Source organism: Mesoplodon mirus (genome assembly GCF_964341445.2).
Source record: "Mesoplodon mirus genome assembly, chromosome: 3".
Lineage (NCBI taxonomy): Eukaryota > Metazoa > Chordata > Mammalia > Artiodactyla > Ziphiidae > Mesoplodon > Mesoplodon mirus.
Window position 1 is genome coordinate 28,314,471 of NC_138978.1, and position 16,308 is coordinate 28,330,778.

At 57.2% G+C, this 16,308-nt stretch overlaps 1 protein-coding gene and 1 pseudogene across 3 annotated transcripts in view; both read right to left on the bottom strand.

The window, feature by feature from the left end:
* The window catches only part of LOC309799101 (methylosome protein WDR77-like), a 460,959-nt pseudogene that overhangs the window by 264,164 nt on the left and 180,487 nt on the right, over nucleotides 1–16,308 (bottom strand). The window lies entirely within an intron of this gene.
* Nucleotides 9,102–16,308, bottom strand: part of ADGRB2 (adhesion G protein-coupled receptor B2) — a 36,232-nt gene continuing 29,025 nt past the window's right edge. Inside the window, exons 24-31 of one of the 2 annotated variants that reach the window (XM_082615556.1) lie at nucleotides 14,887–15,058; nucleotides 14,474–14,569; nucleotides 14,095–14,134; nucleotides 12,792–13,411; nucleotides 10,391–10,426; nucleotides 10,029–10,124; nucleotides 9,873–9,929; nucleotides 9,102–9,458 (exon numbers count right to left, since the gene is read on the bottom strand). In XM_082615556.1, the coding sequence (XP_082471682.1) occupies nucleotides 9,273–9,458; nucleotides 9,873–9,929; nucleotides 10,029–10,124; nucleotides 10,391–10,426; nucleotides 12,792–13,411; nucleotides 14,095–14,134; nucleotides 14,474–14,569; nucleotides 14,887–15,058 (1,303 nt within the window). In that variant the 3' untranslated portion in view covers nucleotides 9,102–9,272. Of the gene's footprint in view, nucleotides 9,459–9,872; nucleotides 9,930–10,028; nucleotides 10,128–10,390; nucleotides 10,427–12,791; nucleotides 13,412–14,094; nucleotides 14,135–14,473; nucleotides 14,570–14,886; nucleotides 15,059–16,308 lie in introns of both variants that reach the window. The other variant, XM_082615555.1, reaches the window with a different exon arrangement.

The following is a 16,308-nucleotide window of genomic DNA, read 5'->3' on the forward strand; positions in this document are numbered from 1 at the left end:
TGTCCACTGAGCGTTAGACCTGACCCTGCATGGTCTCCTGATGTAACTTTGCAACCTCTCCCCTCTACGGGCCTCAGTTTTTCTCTCTGAACAACGTGGGGAGTGAAACTCAATGGTCTCTAATGGCCCTTCCTACCCTCAGTTGGGCTTGGAAGTGATGGTGTGTAAAACATAAATCACCTGTGTGCACTGCCTGCCAGCTAAGGGCAGAGCCTGCTCAGACATGCAGCTGCACATGGTAGCACCCAGGGGCCACATGGAAGCCAACCCCTGCCTAAATAGCTGTACGTGACACTCTCACACTCAAGTAGACGTGGTCTTCATCTCCAATCAACCACTGGCCCTGACAGTGAAAAACTCAGCAGCAGCTGGAGCTGCCAGTCTAGCAGCAAGCTGATATGCAAGGAGGGAGCCTCCTGCAATATGCATGCCCTGAGGCTGGACACCACTGGGGCTCTCCCCTTCCCAGGCCTGCATATGCAACACCCTCCCTCCACCCCCAGGTCTAGACGCAGATATGGTCAGTCTGTGGTGGGGCACCAAGGGCCACAGCTTTAGCTCTACCTGCTTCCTGGATACCTGGGAACCTTAAATTCCACATTCATTCATTCATCCATTCAACATTAGCTATGAAGTTCATATCATATGCCAGGCAATGGTATGAATGTCAGTGACTATCACCCTTTTTCACCCTCAGAGGCTTACAGTCTAGTGGGGGAAACAGACAATAAATAGGAAATAGGTGCTATAATTTCAGATTGGGAGAAGTGGTACTATGGAAGGATTAGGGTGATGTGATAGAAAATGGTCCAGAAGGGCAAGGGGTATGCAGGAGGTGGCATCAGAGCTTCAATCAAAAGATGAGGAGCCAGCAAAGCAGATAACCAGGGAAGAGTCTTTCAAGTGGTAGGTATAGCATATGCAAAGGCCCTGGGGTGGGAGAAACCATGAAATGTGTTCGAGGAGCACAAAGGAGGCCATGTGGCTGGAGCTGTCAGAGTGATAGGCAGGGACATCAGGCCCTGCCTCTTGGGCCACTGTGAGGAAACTTAACTTTATTCTAAGAGCAACGAGAGGTCCCTGCAAGGTTTTGGGCAGAAAAAACAAAATCCATCCCTTCCCCCTGCTTCCTTCCTCCTTGGTATCCTTCTTAGAAAGTATGTCTTCCTCATCTTTACCTTGTCAGTGCCCAGCTCAGGGCCTGGCACAATTTGGCATTGGACAATGTTTACTGAATAAATGAATGACCAAACCAGCCTCTTCTGGCTCAAGGCTTGACTGAGTGGCTCCAAGTGGGTCAGCTGGGCTGCTGAGGAATCTCTGGGCAGCTCAGGATGGGAGTCACCTGGGCCAGACTAAGACATTTAGATGTCCTAGTACTCTCCATACATGATTCATAATAGAAATGATAGTAACCCATGAAGCATAATACTTACGTGTATGCTGAAATGAAAACAACTTCTTTTGGGATTTTTCAATCGCAAAACTGTGGATAAGTTCATTGAAGCAGTATTTCTTCGCGCGCGCGTGCGCGCGTGCGTGCGTGCGTGCGTGCGTGTGTGTGTGTGTGTGTGTGTGTGTTGCTGCCACCTTGCTGGTGCTCCAAGCTGGACTGCCTGTTGGGCCACCCAGGTGCTAGATGGCAGGCCTGGCCTGACTGTCCCCTTGGTGACATGGTCTTGGCTCTTGAGCTCAGGATAACGAGGAGCACCAAGGGTGCCACGGTGGCCCAGGCCTGATAGCGAGCAGCCTCGTAGCAGCGCTGCTGGCAGCTTCTCAAGGCTGTACCAGTGTGCACCTGCTCAGTGTGAGAACTCTGGTAATACCCCCTCGGGCCACCAAGGCTTGCCCCTGCCCATCCCTGACCCTCTGAAACTGTAAAAAGTGATCCAAGCCCTAAGAAACTTCTCAGAAGAGGAATCTAAGGCTCAGAGAGGTTATTTAACGTTCCCAAGGCCTCTCAGCAAGTTGGGGATGGAGTTGTGGTTTGAGCACAAGCCTGGCCCCCAAAGCAGACTCCATTCCCTTCCTGGGGGTGGGTGGGCTGGGCTGGGAAAGAACGCCAAAGGGCACAGCCTACCTGCCCATATCTGGACCCACAGAGCTGACAAGAACAAACAGTGGAGCTGGACCCAGCCCAGCCTTGAGGTGGGCCCAGCCCTGCCCTCCCCTCAGCCTCTTTCGCTGCCCAGCTAGGCTCTAGGCCTTTAAGCTCAACTCTCCCCCAAACCCTTCTCTCAGGTCTAGAGATGGACCCTCATCTAAGGTCCTTGTGTGGGTTCCACAGCATCACACGGGTACAGCAGTGGGCACCCAGGAGGGGCTCTAGAAGCCTGAGCCGGCACAGTCCTCGGGTTCTGGGTCTTAGGATTTGCCCTCACTTTTCTCCCACGGTGGTATACTTCATGGTTTCTATCCTTCCCTCCATGGCTCAACCCGCAACCACACCTGCTCTGTGTATGGACCCTGCAAGGAGTTAGGCTCAGTTCCCGCCTGGGAGGAATGTGGACCTCCCGGACTCCTCCTCACTGGAGACAGGACTCAGGAAACTCAAACAAAGCAGGTCGGTGATTCTCAGGGAGAATGGGAATCTGGGTGGCTAAGGGCAGCATCCCCACATGCAGGCCAGTTTTCCCAGTCCGACCCAGGCTGAGCTCTGCCTCCACTGGGTTCCAGTACTGCCCCCCTCCCCTCCATGGGTGGGAAGAGACAAATGAGCCTGAGGAAGTGGAGGAGGGGAGGTGGCAATCGATGGCATTAACATGGTGCCCAAATTAAATATTGACTTTCTTGGTTGACTCTGGGGATGACCGGATCGATGGCTGGGGCTGTGCCATGCCTCGGCAGGGGATGGGGACATACCAGCCTGAAGCAGGCCCTGTGGGGAGCTGAGACTGTGGGGATGGCTCACCCCTGCTCCTGCCTGGTCAGAAGGAGCAGGGACAAGGGCTGCAGAGAGCCCCGGGCACCGGATCTATACCTCCATCTTGTGCCTGGGAGCTCCCTATGGAGTCTAAAGTTCCCTCCTCCCAGAAGCCCTTAGAGCCACGGTTTTGCTGAATGCCCACCCCTATCCTCCCGACCCTCCTTCAGGAACTGTGGCTGGCCTGCAGCCCAACAAATGAGCAGACTCAATCTCTGTGGTGATATCCATTACCAGGTCTCAGGACCCTGCCTCCCAGGATGGTAGGGCTGGTTATTTTTGGTCTGTCGTTATGTAGGATCTTGGGGAGGGGGTAAGGATGGCCTCTCCATTCTTGGAAACATTCCATTATCCTCTCCAGCTAATTCACCTTCAGAGCCAACAGTGGCCCCTGACCTTTCTCTCCCTCTTTTCATAGCTCCACTTCAAGAATTGTCTATCCTGGGCTTCCCTGGTGGCGCAGTGGTTGAGAGTCCGCCTGCCGATGCAGGGGACGCGGGTTCGTGCCCCGGTCCGGGAGGATCCCACATGCCGCGGAGCAGCTGGGCCCATGGGCCATGGCCACTGAGCCTGCGTGTCCGGAGACTGTGCTCCGCAACGGGAAAGACCACAGCAGTGAGAGGCCCGCGTACCGCAAAAAAAAAAAAATTGTCTATCCTGTCTTAATTTCTTCACCTCCCACTCTCTCTACAGCCTGCTCCAATACGGCTTCCTGCCATGCCAGTAACTCTAGTCCCCCCCTTCTCCTGAATTCTAGCCCTATATGTCTAACCATCTACTTCCTACTTGAAATTCCCCCATGACTATCTCCGAGGTATTTTGCAAGGTTAACATGTTCTAGGTGAAAGTCATGATTGTCCCCCACCAAAGCTGGTCCTCTTCCCGGCCTCCAAATTCAATAGCATGGTCAACCATCTAGGTGTGTAAGACAGAAGCCCACAAGTCACCCCTGGCTCCTTCTGATACCGTCCATACCAGGGGCTGACAATTCCACTGTTGCATACATAGAGATTCCATGCTCCCTCCGTAGCATCCCCCTAAGTTAAAGTTTCCTTTGTATGGATGGTCTCTTCACTGGTCTCTCTGCATCCATCTCACTCTTCAGTAACTGCCCCCCATCCATTGCCCATCCACCCAGAGCAATCCTATTAAATCTGATCATGCTACGTGCTGCCCAACACCCTTCTTGACTTCCCACTAGTCTGAAATGCCAAAACCCTTACTGGAGTCTCCTCTGCCCTGGACACTTAGCATGTGTTTTGAGGGCCTGAGAGGGTAGGTGTGTTCCTGGGGTGGGTGTTCTTGAAGGAGTGCAGGGAGGAATAATGGGGGGTACTGGGGACTGGCTCTAAAAAGCCCCAACTACTGGACCCAGGGCTGCCCGGGGGGTGGGCAAGAGGAAGCCTCAAGGCAAATAAATCCAGAGAGACAGAAGTCGGCAGCATCCTGCACCCAGGTTCTCCCTCAGGCCACCTAGGTCACCTAATTTCCTTTTAATTGGTGCACAGTGGAAGTGAATTAAACCCAAATGAGTTTAATGTGTCTGTCCAAGTGCCATTCCTAACCTGTCTCCCTTTTCCCAGGGGCAGGGCTGCAGGTGGGAAAAAGGAAGCCAGGCTGTGGGGGTGATGTAGGGGTGAAGGGGGGGGTTGCGCCCTTCCCCCAGCCCTGCTGAGGTCGACCTGACACCAGTGCACAGGTCTCGGGACTTCCTCCTACTTCCCCAACACCCCCTCCCCACCCACTTCTGTCCCCTGAATACCTAGATTCCAGGAACACCAACTTAGGGCCTACTTGGTGCCGGTGCTGTGCTGGGAACCTGCCTTACCTCACCTCCTGAACGCTCCCATGACCCAGTGAAGCAGGTAGTACTCTTACCTCCTTTTGAGAGGTCACTGAATTGACTTGCCCAAGGTCACTGCGTTTGTTCTGTCTAGATCTGTGCTGTCCAATATGATAGCTACTAGCCACATGTGGTTACTGAGTCCTCAGGATGTGGCTCTTCTGAATTGAGACGTGCTGTACATGTAATGCACACACTAGATTTCAGAGACTTAGTATGGAACAAGAATGTTAAGTATCTCATCCATAATCGTCTATATTGATTATGTGTTAAAATGATAGTATTTTTGATATAGTGGGTTGAATATGTTATTAAAATGAATTTCATCTTTTCTTTTTAAAAATAGCTACTGGACTTCCCTGGTGGCACAGTGGTTAGGAATCCACCTACCAATGCAGGGGACGCAGGTTCGATCCCTCGTCTGGGAAGATCCCACATGCCGTGGAGCAACTAAGCCTGTGTACCACAACTACTGAGCCTGCACTCTGGAGCCCGGGAGCCACAACTACTGAGCCCACATGCCACAACTACTGAAGCCCACGCACCTAGAGCCTGGGCTCCGCAACAAGAGAAGCCACCACAATGAGAAGCCTGCGCACCTCAACGAAGAGTAGCCCCTGCTCTCTGCAACTAGAGAAAGCCTGCGTGCAGCAACGAAGACAAAGCAGCCAAAAATAAATAAATAAAGTAATTTAAAAAAATAGCTACTGGAAAGTTTTAAGTTACATATGTAGTTTGCATTTACATTTTTGTTGGACATTCCCCAGGGTCTGGTCTTATGAAAGTAGGGGTGGTCTGCTCACCCATGACCTTTCCACAGTCTGCAAGGCATGGAAAGGCTGCAGGTGAGCTTGGGTGAGCTTCTCAGGCTGTCTCCTTATTGCTTGGGAGGACAGTGTCAAATTCAGCACCCTGGACAGCACCCAGGGCTGGCTTCCCACCTGGGGTCCTAATATATATAGCACAGAGGCCCAGGAAGGAATAACTGGGGGAGGGGTGGATACCACCTGCAAAACTCTCCCCAGGAATAATCTCAAGTCATGTTCTGGATACCCAGTGAGGAAGGCTGGGTAAGGATTATCGGTATCCCCATTTTGCAGATGAGAAAACCAATGTTCCGAGAGATCTGTGCATTTCATCTGTTCACTCAGTAGAGAGCCACTGAAGCCTGCTCCACATGGAGCCCTCGGCTGAGTGCACAAACCCAAACCAGGCTGACATAGATGACAGCCATTCTGCGCAAGCAGTGAGAGAGTGAAAGTGCGTGCCGGGGCTGTGGAAGCCCAGCGAGTGCTGACTGCTGAGGCTGGGAGCTCAGGGGCAGCTTCACAGAGGGGGGCCACTGGGGCTAGATCTGGAAGGCTGAAGGGGAAGTTGCCAGTGTGAGCAGGCGAAAGTTCCAGGCAGAAGGAATGGCACGTGCAAAAGCATGGAGGTGAGAGAGATGGGCCAGGAGAGGTAGGCAAGGGCCACATCACTAAGGGCCTTGTATTCTAGGCTAATTCTAGGGTCCTTGGAAGCCTTCTGAGCAGGGAGGGCAGTGACCTGGCCAGATGTGCATTTTGGAAAGATCACTCCAGAGCTAGGTAGCAACTGGAGGCAGAGAGAATAAGGAGGACAATGAGATGAGAAATTCAAGTCTAGGAAAGACATGACAGGTTGTTAGATATTAGCCCAAACGAAAGGACAATCAGGACTACAGATAAGGAAACCCAAGTCAGACAGGGCCATGTGACCTGTCTGAAGAGACGCAGCAAGTCAGTGCCTAGGGAGTGGGGACTGACGGGCAGAGAGGAGCACAGCCCTCAACACAGGAAAGCTCTGCCCCTGACCATGGAAGTGGTGAGTCTCAAAGCCCTCAGGAGCCTCTGCTGCAGCTGTGGTTGCTGTCGAGCAGGATCAACAGGGTGAATACTCACCCTCCTCCTCAAACCCGATGCAAAGCAAGAAACTACAAGCAGGGAGGGGAATGCACACTGCAGCTCATCCCAAGAGATCCTTGTGGTGGCCAGTGGAGCCCAGGGCTGGGAGGCGGGGAGGCAGAAACACAGGAGACGCACCCAGAAGGCTGTAGGTGATGCCTCTTTTAGAAAAAGGCCTGGCCCAGGATGTGGCGTGGGATCTGCTGGCAAAAGGTCAGGGACCGGGGCTTTGTTTGTGTGAGCCTACTGCCCACTTCTGGGAATAGGACCTCCCCTTTTGGAGACCTACTCCCTCTCCCCCTCCCCTGAGGTTCCCAAGGGGGCTGCCAATCACAGTGCCCCACACCCTGGCTGGGGCCAATCAGAGCCCTTCCTTGGGGGTTTTCTGATTGGAATTCAAGAGAAAGTTTCTTTCCCTCTGGGGGCAGAGTTGAGTGATAGGGGCTGGGAGAAGGAAGCCTGGGGGGCGCAGGGGGATGAGGAAGCTTGCCTGAAAGAATGGAGCTGACATAGAGAGCAGCTGGAAGGGATGAGAGATCTGGCCACACCCTGACCCTGGCCTTCATCGCCCAAGGCTAGCCACCCACCCACCACCTACCACTCCCTTCCTGCAGCTTGCAACTCCTAAGCAAACGAAGTCCCTTTTTGCCTAAGCTGGCTGGTACTGGGGATTCTGCCACCTCCGGCCACAAGTTGCAATATAGCCACTTACAAGCCGTGGGAGTTTGGGAAAGTCAGGTCCCTCTCTGAGCCTTGATTTCCTCATCTGTAAAATGGAGGAGTCACAATACCTACCTCGAAGACTCAAGTGAGACGGTGACTGAGTGATCGCTTTGTACCCATAAGTGCTGGGGCTGCCCAAGGGGAGGGCGGGGGTCTGCTCCCTCCTCTGACCGGGCCCGCAGCTGGCAGGATTCAGAAGAGACTTAGGGAGCCGGTACCACCATGACACCCACTCCTCCAGCCCCTCCAGGAGGCCATTAGCTGTGACAGCCACCCCCACCCCAACAGCCAGTCCCTTCTTCCTTCTCCCCCACCCAGGCTCCCTCTGACATGTCCACCTCCAGAGTCAGTCAGCTCTCCAAGGGCCTGCATCTGTGTCTCAGAGTCTCTGGGGAGGGGCCCAGAGGTGCCCATTGCTGCTAAATGACCAGGCCGGCAGCTGCACCCGTGGCCTCTGCTCCCGTGGCTGCCTGACCACAGAAGAGCCATGGCAACATGTCTCCACACTGATTCTACCCGTTCTTTGCCTGGATTCCTGGGAACTGAGAAGGGTTCACTCACTCAGGTTTATAAAGACTACGCCCTAGAAACTGCCCTCTGGCACCAAGCCAGCCTGGTCCCTCCATTCCACACCCACCCTGAGCCCTGGAACCTGAGCTCTCCGATGCTCCTCTGCAGCCATGAAGGTCAGGTCCCTGGAAGCTGAGCTCAAGCTTCCAGTCCTACTAGGAGGGTACTGATAAAGGTGAAGTCCCAGCCCTGTCTCTGACTGTGGCCTTGAGCAAGTCACTTCCCATCTTGGGTCTCTTTTTTTTTTTTTTTTTTTTTTTTTGCGGTACGCGGGCCTCTCACTGCTGTGGCCTCTCCCATCGCAGAGCACAGGCTCCGGACGCGCAGGCTCAGCGGCCATGGCTCACGGGCCCAGCGGACTCTCAACCACTGCACCACCAGGGAAGCCCCGGGTCTCATTTCCTTATCCACAAAATGAGCCACCTAAAACTTTCCTGCAAGGGTGCTGTGACGGGTCCAGGCCGAGGGTGTGGAACTCCTGGCACAGAGCACAGCAGGAGACCAGGTGCCTTAGACAACAGTTAATACTAAAAGAGCTCCTTCTGTGCCAGGCACTCACTAAGCTAACTTTACATGTGTTAATCTGTTTCAGCCTCGTAACAACCCTATGAGGTAGGTACTCTCACCATCCCCATTTCACAGATGGGGAACCTGAGGTCACTAAGCTCTGCCTGGCCTCTGGGCCCCAGTGAAAGGCAGCCGTGACCATCACAGCCAATGGGGAAGTCGTACTTCAAGGGGCTCCACCCTACATTCCCAATCTGCTTACCTCAGGCCCCAACAGGGGAAGGGTTGTGTCAAGGGTCACCCAGGGAGTCAGGGGCAAGGATGGAGTCAGAGCCTAGGCCACCCCCTCCCATTTGGAGTCAGCCTGACCCCATCACAATTTGACAAGACCAGGCGAGGCGAACCAAAGAGATGGAGGAACAAAGTTGGGGTCCCAGGGCTGGGCCTTCCCCTGGGGAAAGCAAATAGCTCAGCAGCAAAATCCACAGAGTGAAGTTTATTCCCAAGAAAGTTCCCTCCCCCCTCCCCAGCCCAGGACAGGGACATACAGGCTGGGGGTGAAGATGGGGCTCCAGGGGCTGAGGGGCCTCTGAGAAACAAGGGCGGGCCCTGGTCCCCCGGCCACGCCGTGTCTGGCTCCCCCAGCCCAGCTGAGTCCACTGTGCCTCCCTGCCCAGCCCTTGGGAGAGGGGAGGGGGCGCTGGCTCCTGGGTAGTTCCAAAGTGGAGTGTGAAAATAGAGAGATATATAATATTTATACGCAGTGGGCAGTCCGGAGTGGCACTCACACCTCTGTCTGGAAGTCACCATCCGGTGGTTCTGTGGGCTCCCAGGCTGCTGCCCGGTGCAGGGCCAGCCGTTCTCGGGGCTTGGGGGGCAGCGAGCCCAGCGTCATAGACTTAAAGGTGCTCCAGCTCTGATGTCGCCGCTGTTGGGACAAGCCGGGACGCTCCCCTGGACTGGGCTTCTCCTGTCGGGGGGAGAGGGAAGGGCCCGTGGAGATGGGCCAATACCCTCTCACCCACTGTACAGAGAACAAACTGAGAAGGCCCGGGGAGGGCCAGTGATGCCCAAAGTTACTGAGCAATCGGGTGCCCAAGTGGGGTTCAAATCCAGACCCGCCTGGCTCCAGAGTGGGGTTCCTCATCCCTGTGCTCACAGTGGCCCCCTGAGACCATGTCTCCTGCTGCCCACCCTCCTCAAGATCCTGATGGAGCTCCCACCAATACCCCCCATCTCCTAAAAACCCCAGACTGTTGCTTATGCCATGGGCAGGCCCTTGGTGAGGCAAGCTGAGGCTGCCCAGGCCGGGGAGGAGGGCAGGGAGGGAATGAGTGCCTCGCGGCCCACCTCACCCCACCCCACCCCAGCCTGGGGCACTTACGCTGGACACGCTCCGTTCGGCTGCCCCACCTGAGGACACACTCCACCGCTTCTCCCTCTGCAACGGGGGCCATGGGTCAGGGTCTGACCCCAGGGGCCAGTGTGCCAGGTTGGGCCCCGAGCTTCAGGCAGGGGCAGTCACAAGAGGAGCCCTCACCTTGGCCGTGGACTGGCTGCGGTAGCGGTCGAAAGTGTGGAATTTCTGGTTGAGCTCATGGTAGAGTTCCGAGTGCCGTTTCCGGGTGTGCATCACCTTCTGGGAGCCACAGGGCGTCAGGGCAGGTGCTCCCCATGGGACACTCAGCATCCTGGGTCCCCACATCCCTGCCTGCTGTCGGCCCCTCTGGGACAAGGCCTGGCTCCTTCTTCACCCCAGAGCTACGGGCTTGGGCAGTTGAGGGACTGTCATGGGGTCAGGCTCTGCACTGGGGCTTGGGCTAATTTTAGGAAGGGACCCTCCAGGGACAAACCGCCCCCCGCAATCCCAAACCGAACACACACATACGCTGTAGCACTTACCTCAAAGTCCAGGTCTGAATACCGTAACTTCTTTCGCTGGGAAGGAGCAACAAGGAAGCAGTGAAAGAGAAGAAAACTTTTTACCATGTGCAGGGGGTTTAGAGTGAGGAAATCTGCAACCCCCCAGGGTCTGCCCACTGTACCTTCCCCCAGCCCAGGCTCAGGAGCTAGGAATCCTTTAAAGGACAGCCCTTGAGGTTGTGGAAATGGGCTTGGGGCCTGGGAGATGAGGCTCCAAGGCGCTACCCCACCACAGGACTGCCAGGGGCACACACAGGCTGGCACACGCGTAGACATGCACCTGCACGTGGACCAGATGTCACAGCGCAGACTTCCAACACGGCGGGACACAGATCCCCACATGGGATCACAGAGCAGACCCTCCTTCCTCTGTGTCCTGGATTCCACCCCTCTGTCCTGCCCCATCTTGCCCCATCCTCTCTGCCACCAACGGGCTCCTCTCTCCCTGGAAACCTCCACTTGTCCTGCAAATACAGGACGCAGGGTTACAGAAACCTTCCTTTCACCGCACTTTGCCCCCTTTCCTGCCAAACTTGGCCCTGCCTCCCTGGCCTCCCTCCCTCATGCCTCTCCCGGCTCTCACTTGCCCAAGACCACCTTCAAGGCCCCAGTGGCCTACGCAGCATTCGGTGCCACTCAGGAAGGAGGCCTTAGAGTCTCAGAATGTTGACGCAGGAGCGCTCACGAGGCCAAGACCAACCTTCTCAGGTTACACTGGGGAAACTGAGGTCCAGGGTGAAGGGACTTGCCCCACAGTCCTCAAGGACGCCGCTAAAACCGCCATCTAGATCTCCCCAGTCCCAGGCCTGCAGACACGCTCACCACCACTGGCAGTGGTGACACCCCTCTCCTGGTCCTTCCACCTCCCTGCCTGCTCTTCCTTCTCCATCCACCCTGGCGTCTCCAACTCTCGGCCCCCGCACTCTGCCCTGCACTCTCCCCTGCCCTTCCACACACACACACACACACACACACGTGTCCTCCCCGTTCCCAGCCACACTGTACTTTCTGGAGGCAGCGGGACTCCTCGCCCTGCTCCCTGATGCCCACGGGCAAGGCACACACGGCTGCACCCAAGAGAATAAACTCTAAATTCCCCCGCCCCAAACGCGCTCCTCCGCCCCATCGCAGTTGCCCACACCAGAATTCTGGACGTCATCCTTGACCCCTCAAGGCTCTGCCGTGTTTTCCGCTACCTCCCACACAAGGAGCCCAGGGCTGGCCCCTCCTCAGGGGCCCAAGCACGGACAGGTGTCCCCAGAACAAAACCTGCCACCATGCTGAGCGCTCCCCTCCCCAGTTCCCGTGTCAAGTTTTCTGTCTTTGTGACGCCTTCCTGTTTTTGCCATCTGTGGCAAGAGCAGGCACCAAATGTTCAAGAAACGTTTCAGGAGAAAAACTAAACTTGCAAACCTTCTAGCTGCTAACTTAGTTTTCTCGTGGGGAGGACGGGGAGCCGGTTTCTGGGGCCGAACATGAGCAGCCAGTGGTGCCTGAGCTGTGACTCCTGACCCTGTCCTCATCCACACCCTCCTCATCCCTCCAACGAAAGTTCTAGAGTTCTACAGTGGGCCACTACCAACTGCTTGTTGCCAGTGATTCCCTGCAGGGAGCAGGCCTGAGAAGGTCAGAGAGAAGGTGGGGCAGCCACGGAAAACACACAGGCAGGGAAAGAGAGGGGCTGACATTTTCTCAGGAAGAGAGGGGCAATTACCACAGGCCTACGGGCAGTGCCTGAGGCAGATTTCAGGAATGATACCAGTAGCAATCCCCAGTCCTCTAGCACTTTCTATCTGCTCCACACAGAGACAAATGTTTTATACCAATTAGTCCTCGCAACAACTCTACCAAGAGGCTGCTCCTGTGCTATCCCCACTTTACAAATGAGGAGACTGAGGCTCAGAGACATTAAGGCGAAGAGAGATTACGTGAGCCTCAGGGGAAGATTATGCTCCAAATCTCACTGTTCATCAGCAGCGTCCAGATCTGAACTTGGGGACTCGGAGACCCAGGTTCTCACCCCCTATGATGTGGCTTCCCTAGCAATACAGCACCGGGCCTGAGCCACAGGCCCCTTAAAGGAGGGCCATCCTAACCGGTCACCCCAAAACAGGTACTAAAGCAAGTGTGAGCACCTTCGAGAAGTGCACCCTCAGCGCGTGGCGTCCAAGCCCATGTGGGGAGCTCAGAGGAGCCAGGATTCCCCTGGAGCCGCCGTGGGCACAAACGGAGGAGAAACGCACAGCAGATATACTCCCCAGGACTTTGTATGAGGAGGCTGCTGGCTGTCCCTTCCCGGCTGCTGCCAGACATAGTCACAGGCACCCGGGGGCAGGTCTCCCACCCCCCCACCACCCGCCCGTGCCCGGCAGCCCCTCACCTCCAGGGAGCCCAGCTTCATGGTGGAGCCGGGCACGGTGCGGGGCATGGTCCGGCTGCGCTCCCCCGGCTCGGGCACTTGGCGGGCGCTGGGTGTCGGCGGTGGCGGTTGGAAGGTCATCCCGTAGGGGTTCTGTAGCGACCCGTAGGCAGGGCCCAGCCCCAGGCCCGAGTGGTCCACAGACAGGAAGCTGGGGTAGCCTTCGGCATGGCCCAGTGCCTTGGCAGCCCGCCGGGGGGTGCCCTCGGGCCGGGCCCGCGAGGCATCCTCGCCACCTCCGCCCCCGCCGCCGGGCTGCAAGCTCAGAGTCCTCCTGGGCAGCACCATGTAGTCCCCGTCGGAGCCCGGCTCGGCAGGCTGCAGCCACGTGAGGTCCAGCTGCCGCAGGCCGCCCTCCCCACACATGTACACGGGGTTGGCCTCCTGCGGGGGCGGTGGCTCCCCCAGCCCTGGTGAGGCTGCCATGGGCACCAGGAGATTGCCAGGCAGCGGTGAGAAGCTGAGGCTGCCCTCGGGACCCACGAGGCAGGACTTGGGCTCCTCGTCCTCGTCCAGGGACAGGCGGGACAGTGTGCCCGTGATGGTGGACGGGTTACAAGTGTTGACCTCCTTGAACAGCACTGGGGGCAGGAGTGGAGGGAGGTAAGTCCGGAGGAGGAGGAGCCCCCAGATGCCCTTGCCCAGGCTGAGCAGGTGCCAAGCCCCTGAGCTTGGACAGCGGGGGAAACTGAGTCCTGGCGTGATGGCTGGCTGGTTAACACAGGGGTTAAGAAGGTGCCTATCCCAGAGGCCCACAGCAAGGGGGACAAGGGAGGGCGAGGAACGAAGCCAAGGCCCAGCTCCCACAGTGCCCGGGTGCGGGTCCTGACCTCTGACCCGACAGCCCCAAGGCTGTCAAAAGAGCCCTGCTCCCCGCTCCCTGGGCAGCTCCTCCCCAGGAGACAGAATTTGAAGGAGGTTCTGGTAAGAATCATGGAAATGACACAATGATATAAGAGCCACTTTGTGCCGAGCACCCGGCTAGGCACTTGATGTCCCCCAGTTCACGTAAGGCTCCCACCCACCCTGGGAGGACAGATTTCTCTCCGTTATAGGTGTGTTAACTGAGGCTCCAGGGGTAAGCTGTTTGCCCAGAGTCATACAGTGAGTGGTGTTCACAGCCTTGAATCCAACCCAGGGTTGTCTGACTCAGAAGCTGGACCCTGCAGCCAGACACCCGTCAGGGCCTTCCTTGGTGCGGCTGGGGGCCCTCCCTTCTTGCCCCTCTCTCGGGCCATTCTCGGCTCTGCCCTGGCACACTCACCTGTCTGACAAGCCAGATCCACATCTTTTTCAAAGTCTGACTATAGGCAGAGAGGGAGAGAGCAGACAGGCAGAGAGAGGATCCATGTATCAGGGTGGGGGGGACGCAGGCCCCTCCCTACCCACCCAGAGGGTCTACCTCTGCTGGGCACACTGCCCAACAGAGCAGGGGGGCCCCAGGCGTGGTCTCCTCCAGTCACACCTGACAGTGGGAAGACTGAAGGGGGGAAGGACTTGCCCAAGGCCACCCAGCTGTCAGTGGCTGAGCCTGAATCAAACCCAGTCTCTGTTCCCTCCCTGCCATAGATGAGGCAAGTGAGGGGTCTAGGGCAGGGGGCACTCAGAACCCACCTGTGCCCTGCCCGGGCCTCCTCACTCACCAGGATCTGCAGCTGCCCGTTCTTACACGAGTCGGGGGAGTCTTCACTCTCATCGGCCCGGCACACACCCATCTGGCACTTCACCACATCCTGGACCTGGGGGCAGCACGTGCCTGCTGGACCTGAGGCTGCCACAGGGCCCCCGGCCACGGCTGGCTGTGCCTCCCACCCCAGGCACCCAGGCGGGTGTGGAAGGAAAGAAGCGCATCCAGCGTAGGGGAGGGGAGAAGGAGCCCCAGGGGGCCGAGGCCAAGGCCAAGGCTGCCCAAGCTATCAGCGTGCACACCAAGGGCTGCCCAGCTGGGGACCTGGTCGGGCCTCAGTCTTCCCCACCTGCACCCATCTGCACCGTGGGGAGAAGCGAGGGGCTGGCATGGTCGGGGGAGGACAGGGCCAGGAGAGGCCCAGCCTACCTCTCTGCGTAGAAAGCAGTGCACAGCCGTGATGACAAAGCCCTGCGCGGAGTTGAAGACGGCAAAGAGGGCCTGGAAGAGGACGGAGCGGCGGTCTGTCATGGCCAGGACGGCGGACATCCAGGTGAGCGCCAGCAGGGGCAGCACCACGCAGGAGCTCCAGAGCGAGGCCCTGAGGACAAGGCAGAGGGTCCGTCAGGGCGACACTCCAGGGGACAGGCTGGGCTGAGCCTGGGCCTGCACTCAGCCTGGGGCCCTTAAGCTGCCCAAGAGTGGCAGGGCCCCAAATGCCAAGACCTCAGCAATGACCCCAAGCAGGGGGGCTGAGGAGCCGGAGGCAGAGAAACAGAACAAAGAGCAGAAAACTGGGGGACAAGGAGAGGGGGAGGGACAGACACACCGACACAGTGGGACTGAGCCAGAGGCAGCATCAGTGGACAGAGACAAAGAGGGTGGAAAGAAAGAGTGGGAGAGAAGAGGAGGGAGACAGATACAGACGCTGCGAGTTCCAGCCACCATTTGCACAGAATCACAGGCCTGGGCCGCATCCCCAGAGAGTCTGGGAGGGGAGGAGAGGAAGAGGGACAAAGAGAGACGACAGACATGGTGAGAGAGTAGATGAGACGGGCAGAGACACACAGGAAGGTTAAATGGGCAGAGAGGACGGAGGACAGCACAGAGCACAGATCTTTGGGGAAGAATACGGGGGGCCAGGGCAGCAGAGGCTCCTCCCCTTCAGCTTCCCAAGGAGGAGGTGCCAGGCTCCCAGGGCCTGCTCAGAGCTGGGCAGAAAGATCATAGCTAGGGCTGGGGGTCAAAGCCAGGGTCAGGGCCAAACCCACACATCCCCGACCTCCTTGACAAGGGAGGGCAGAGAAAAAAGGCAGAGGGGCCCGGGCATCCGGGCACCAGTGCCAGCCCGCCCCCACCAGCAACAGCCCACGAGCGCACAGTAGGGCAGCCTTGCCCTACTGGGCCAGGTGCCACACCCTGCCCACTCTGCCTCATGAACACTGCCGGTGGGAGAGTCAGGCAGGGGTGGGCACAGCTCTGGACAAGGCAGAGAGATGGGCAGGCGGCCAAGACCTGCCCTAGGAAGAGCGGTCCAGGGCTGTTCAGCCCGGCAGGGGGCGGGCACAGTGGTCTCCACAGGCCCCGGGGGCAGAGCCAAGACTAAAGAGAGGACCTAATCACAGCCATGAGGGCCACCACTGACTAACCACCAGGTCTCTGGCAGGCCCTACACCAAATACTTTACATACATTAATCACACTGGGACCAAAACAACTCCAGTAAACAGGCATGGGGATTATTATCCCAATTTACAGATGAGGAAACTGGAGTGTGCCCAGCTGGGCAGACAGAGACAGAGCCGGGATGCAAACCCAAAGTGGCGCCTCCGAAGCCCAAGCTTTTAACTGC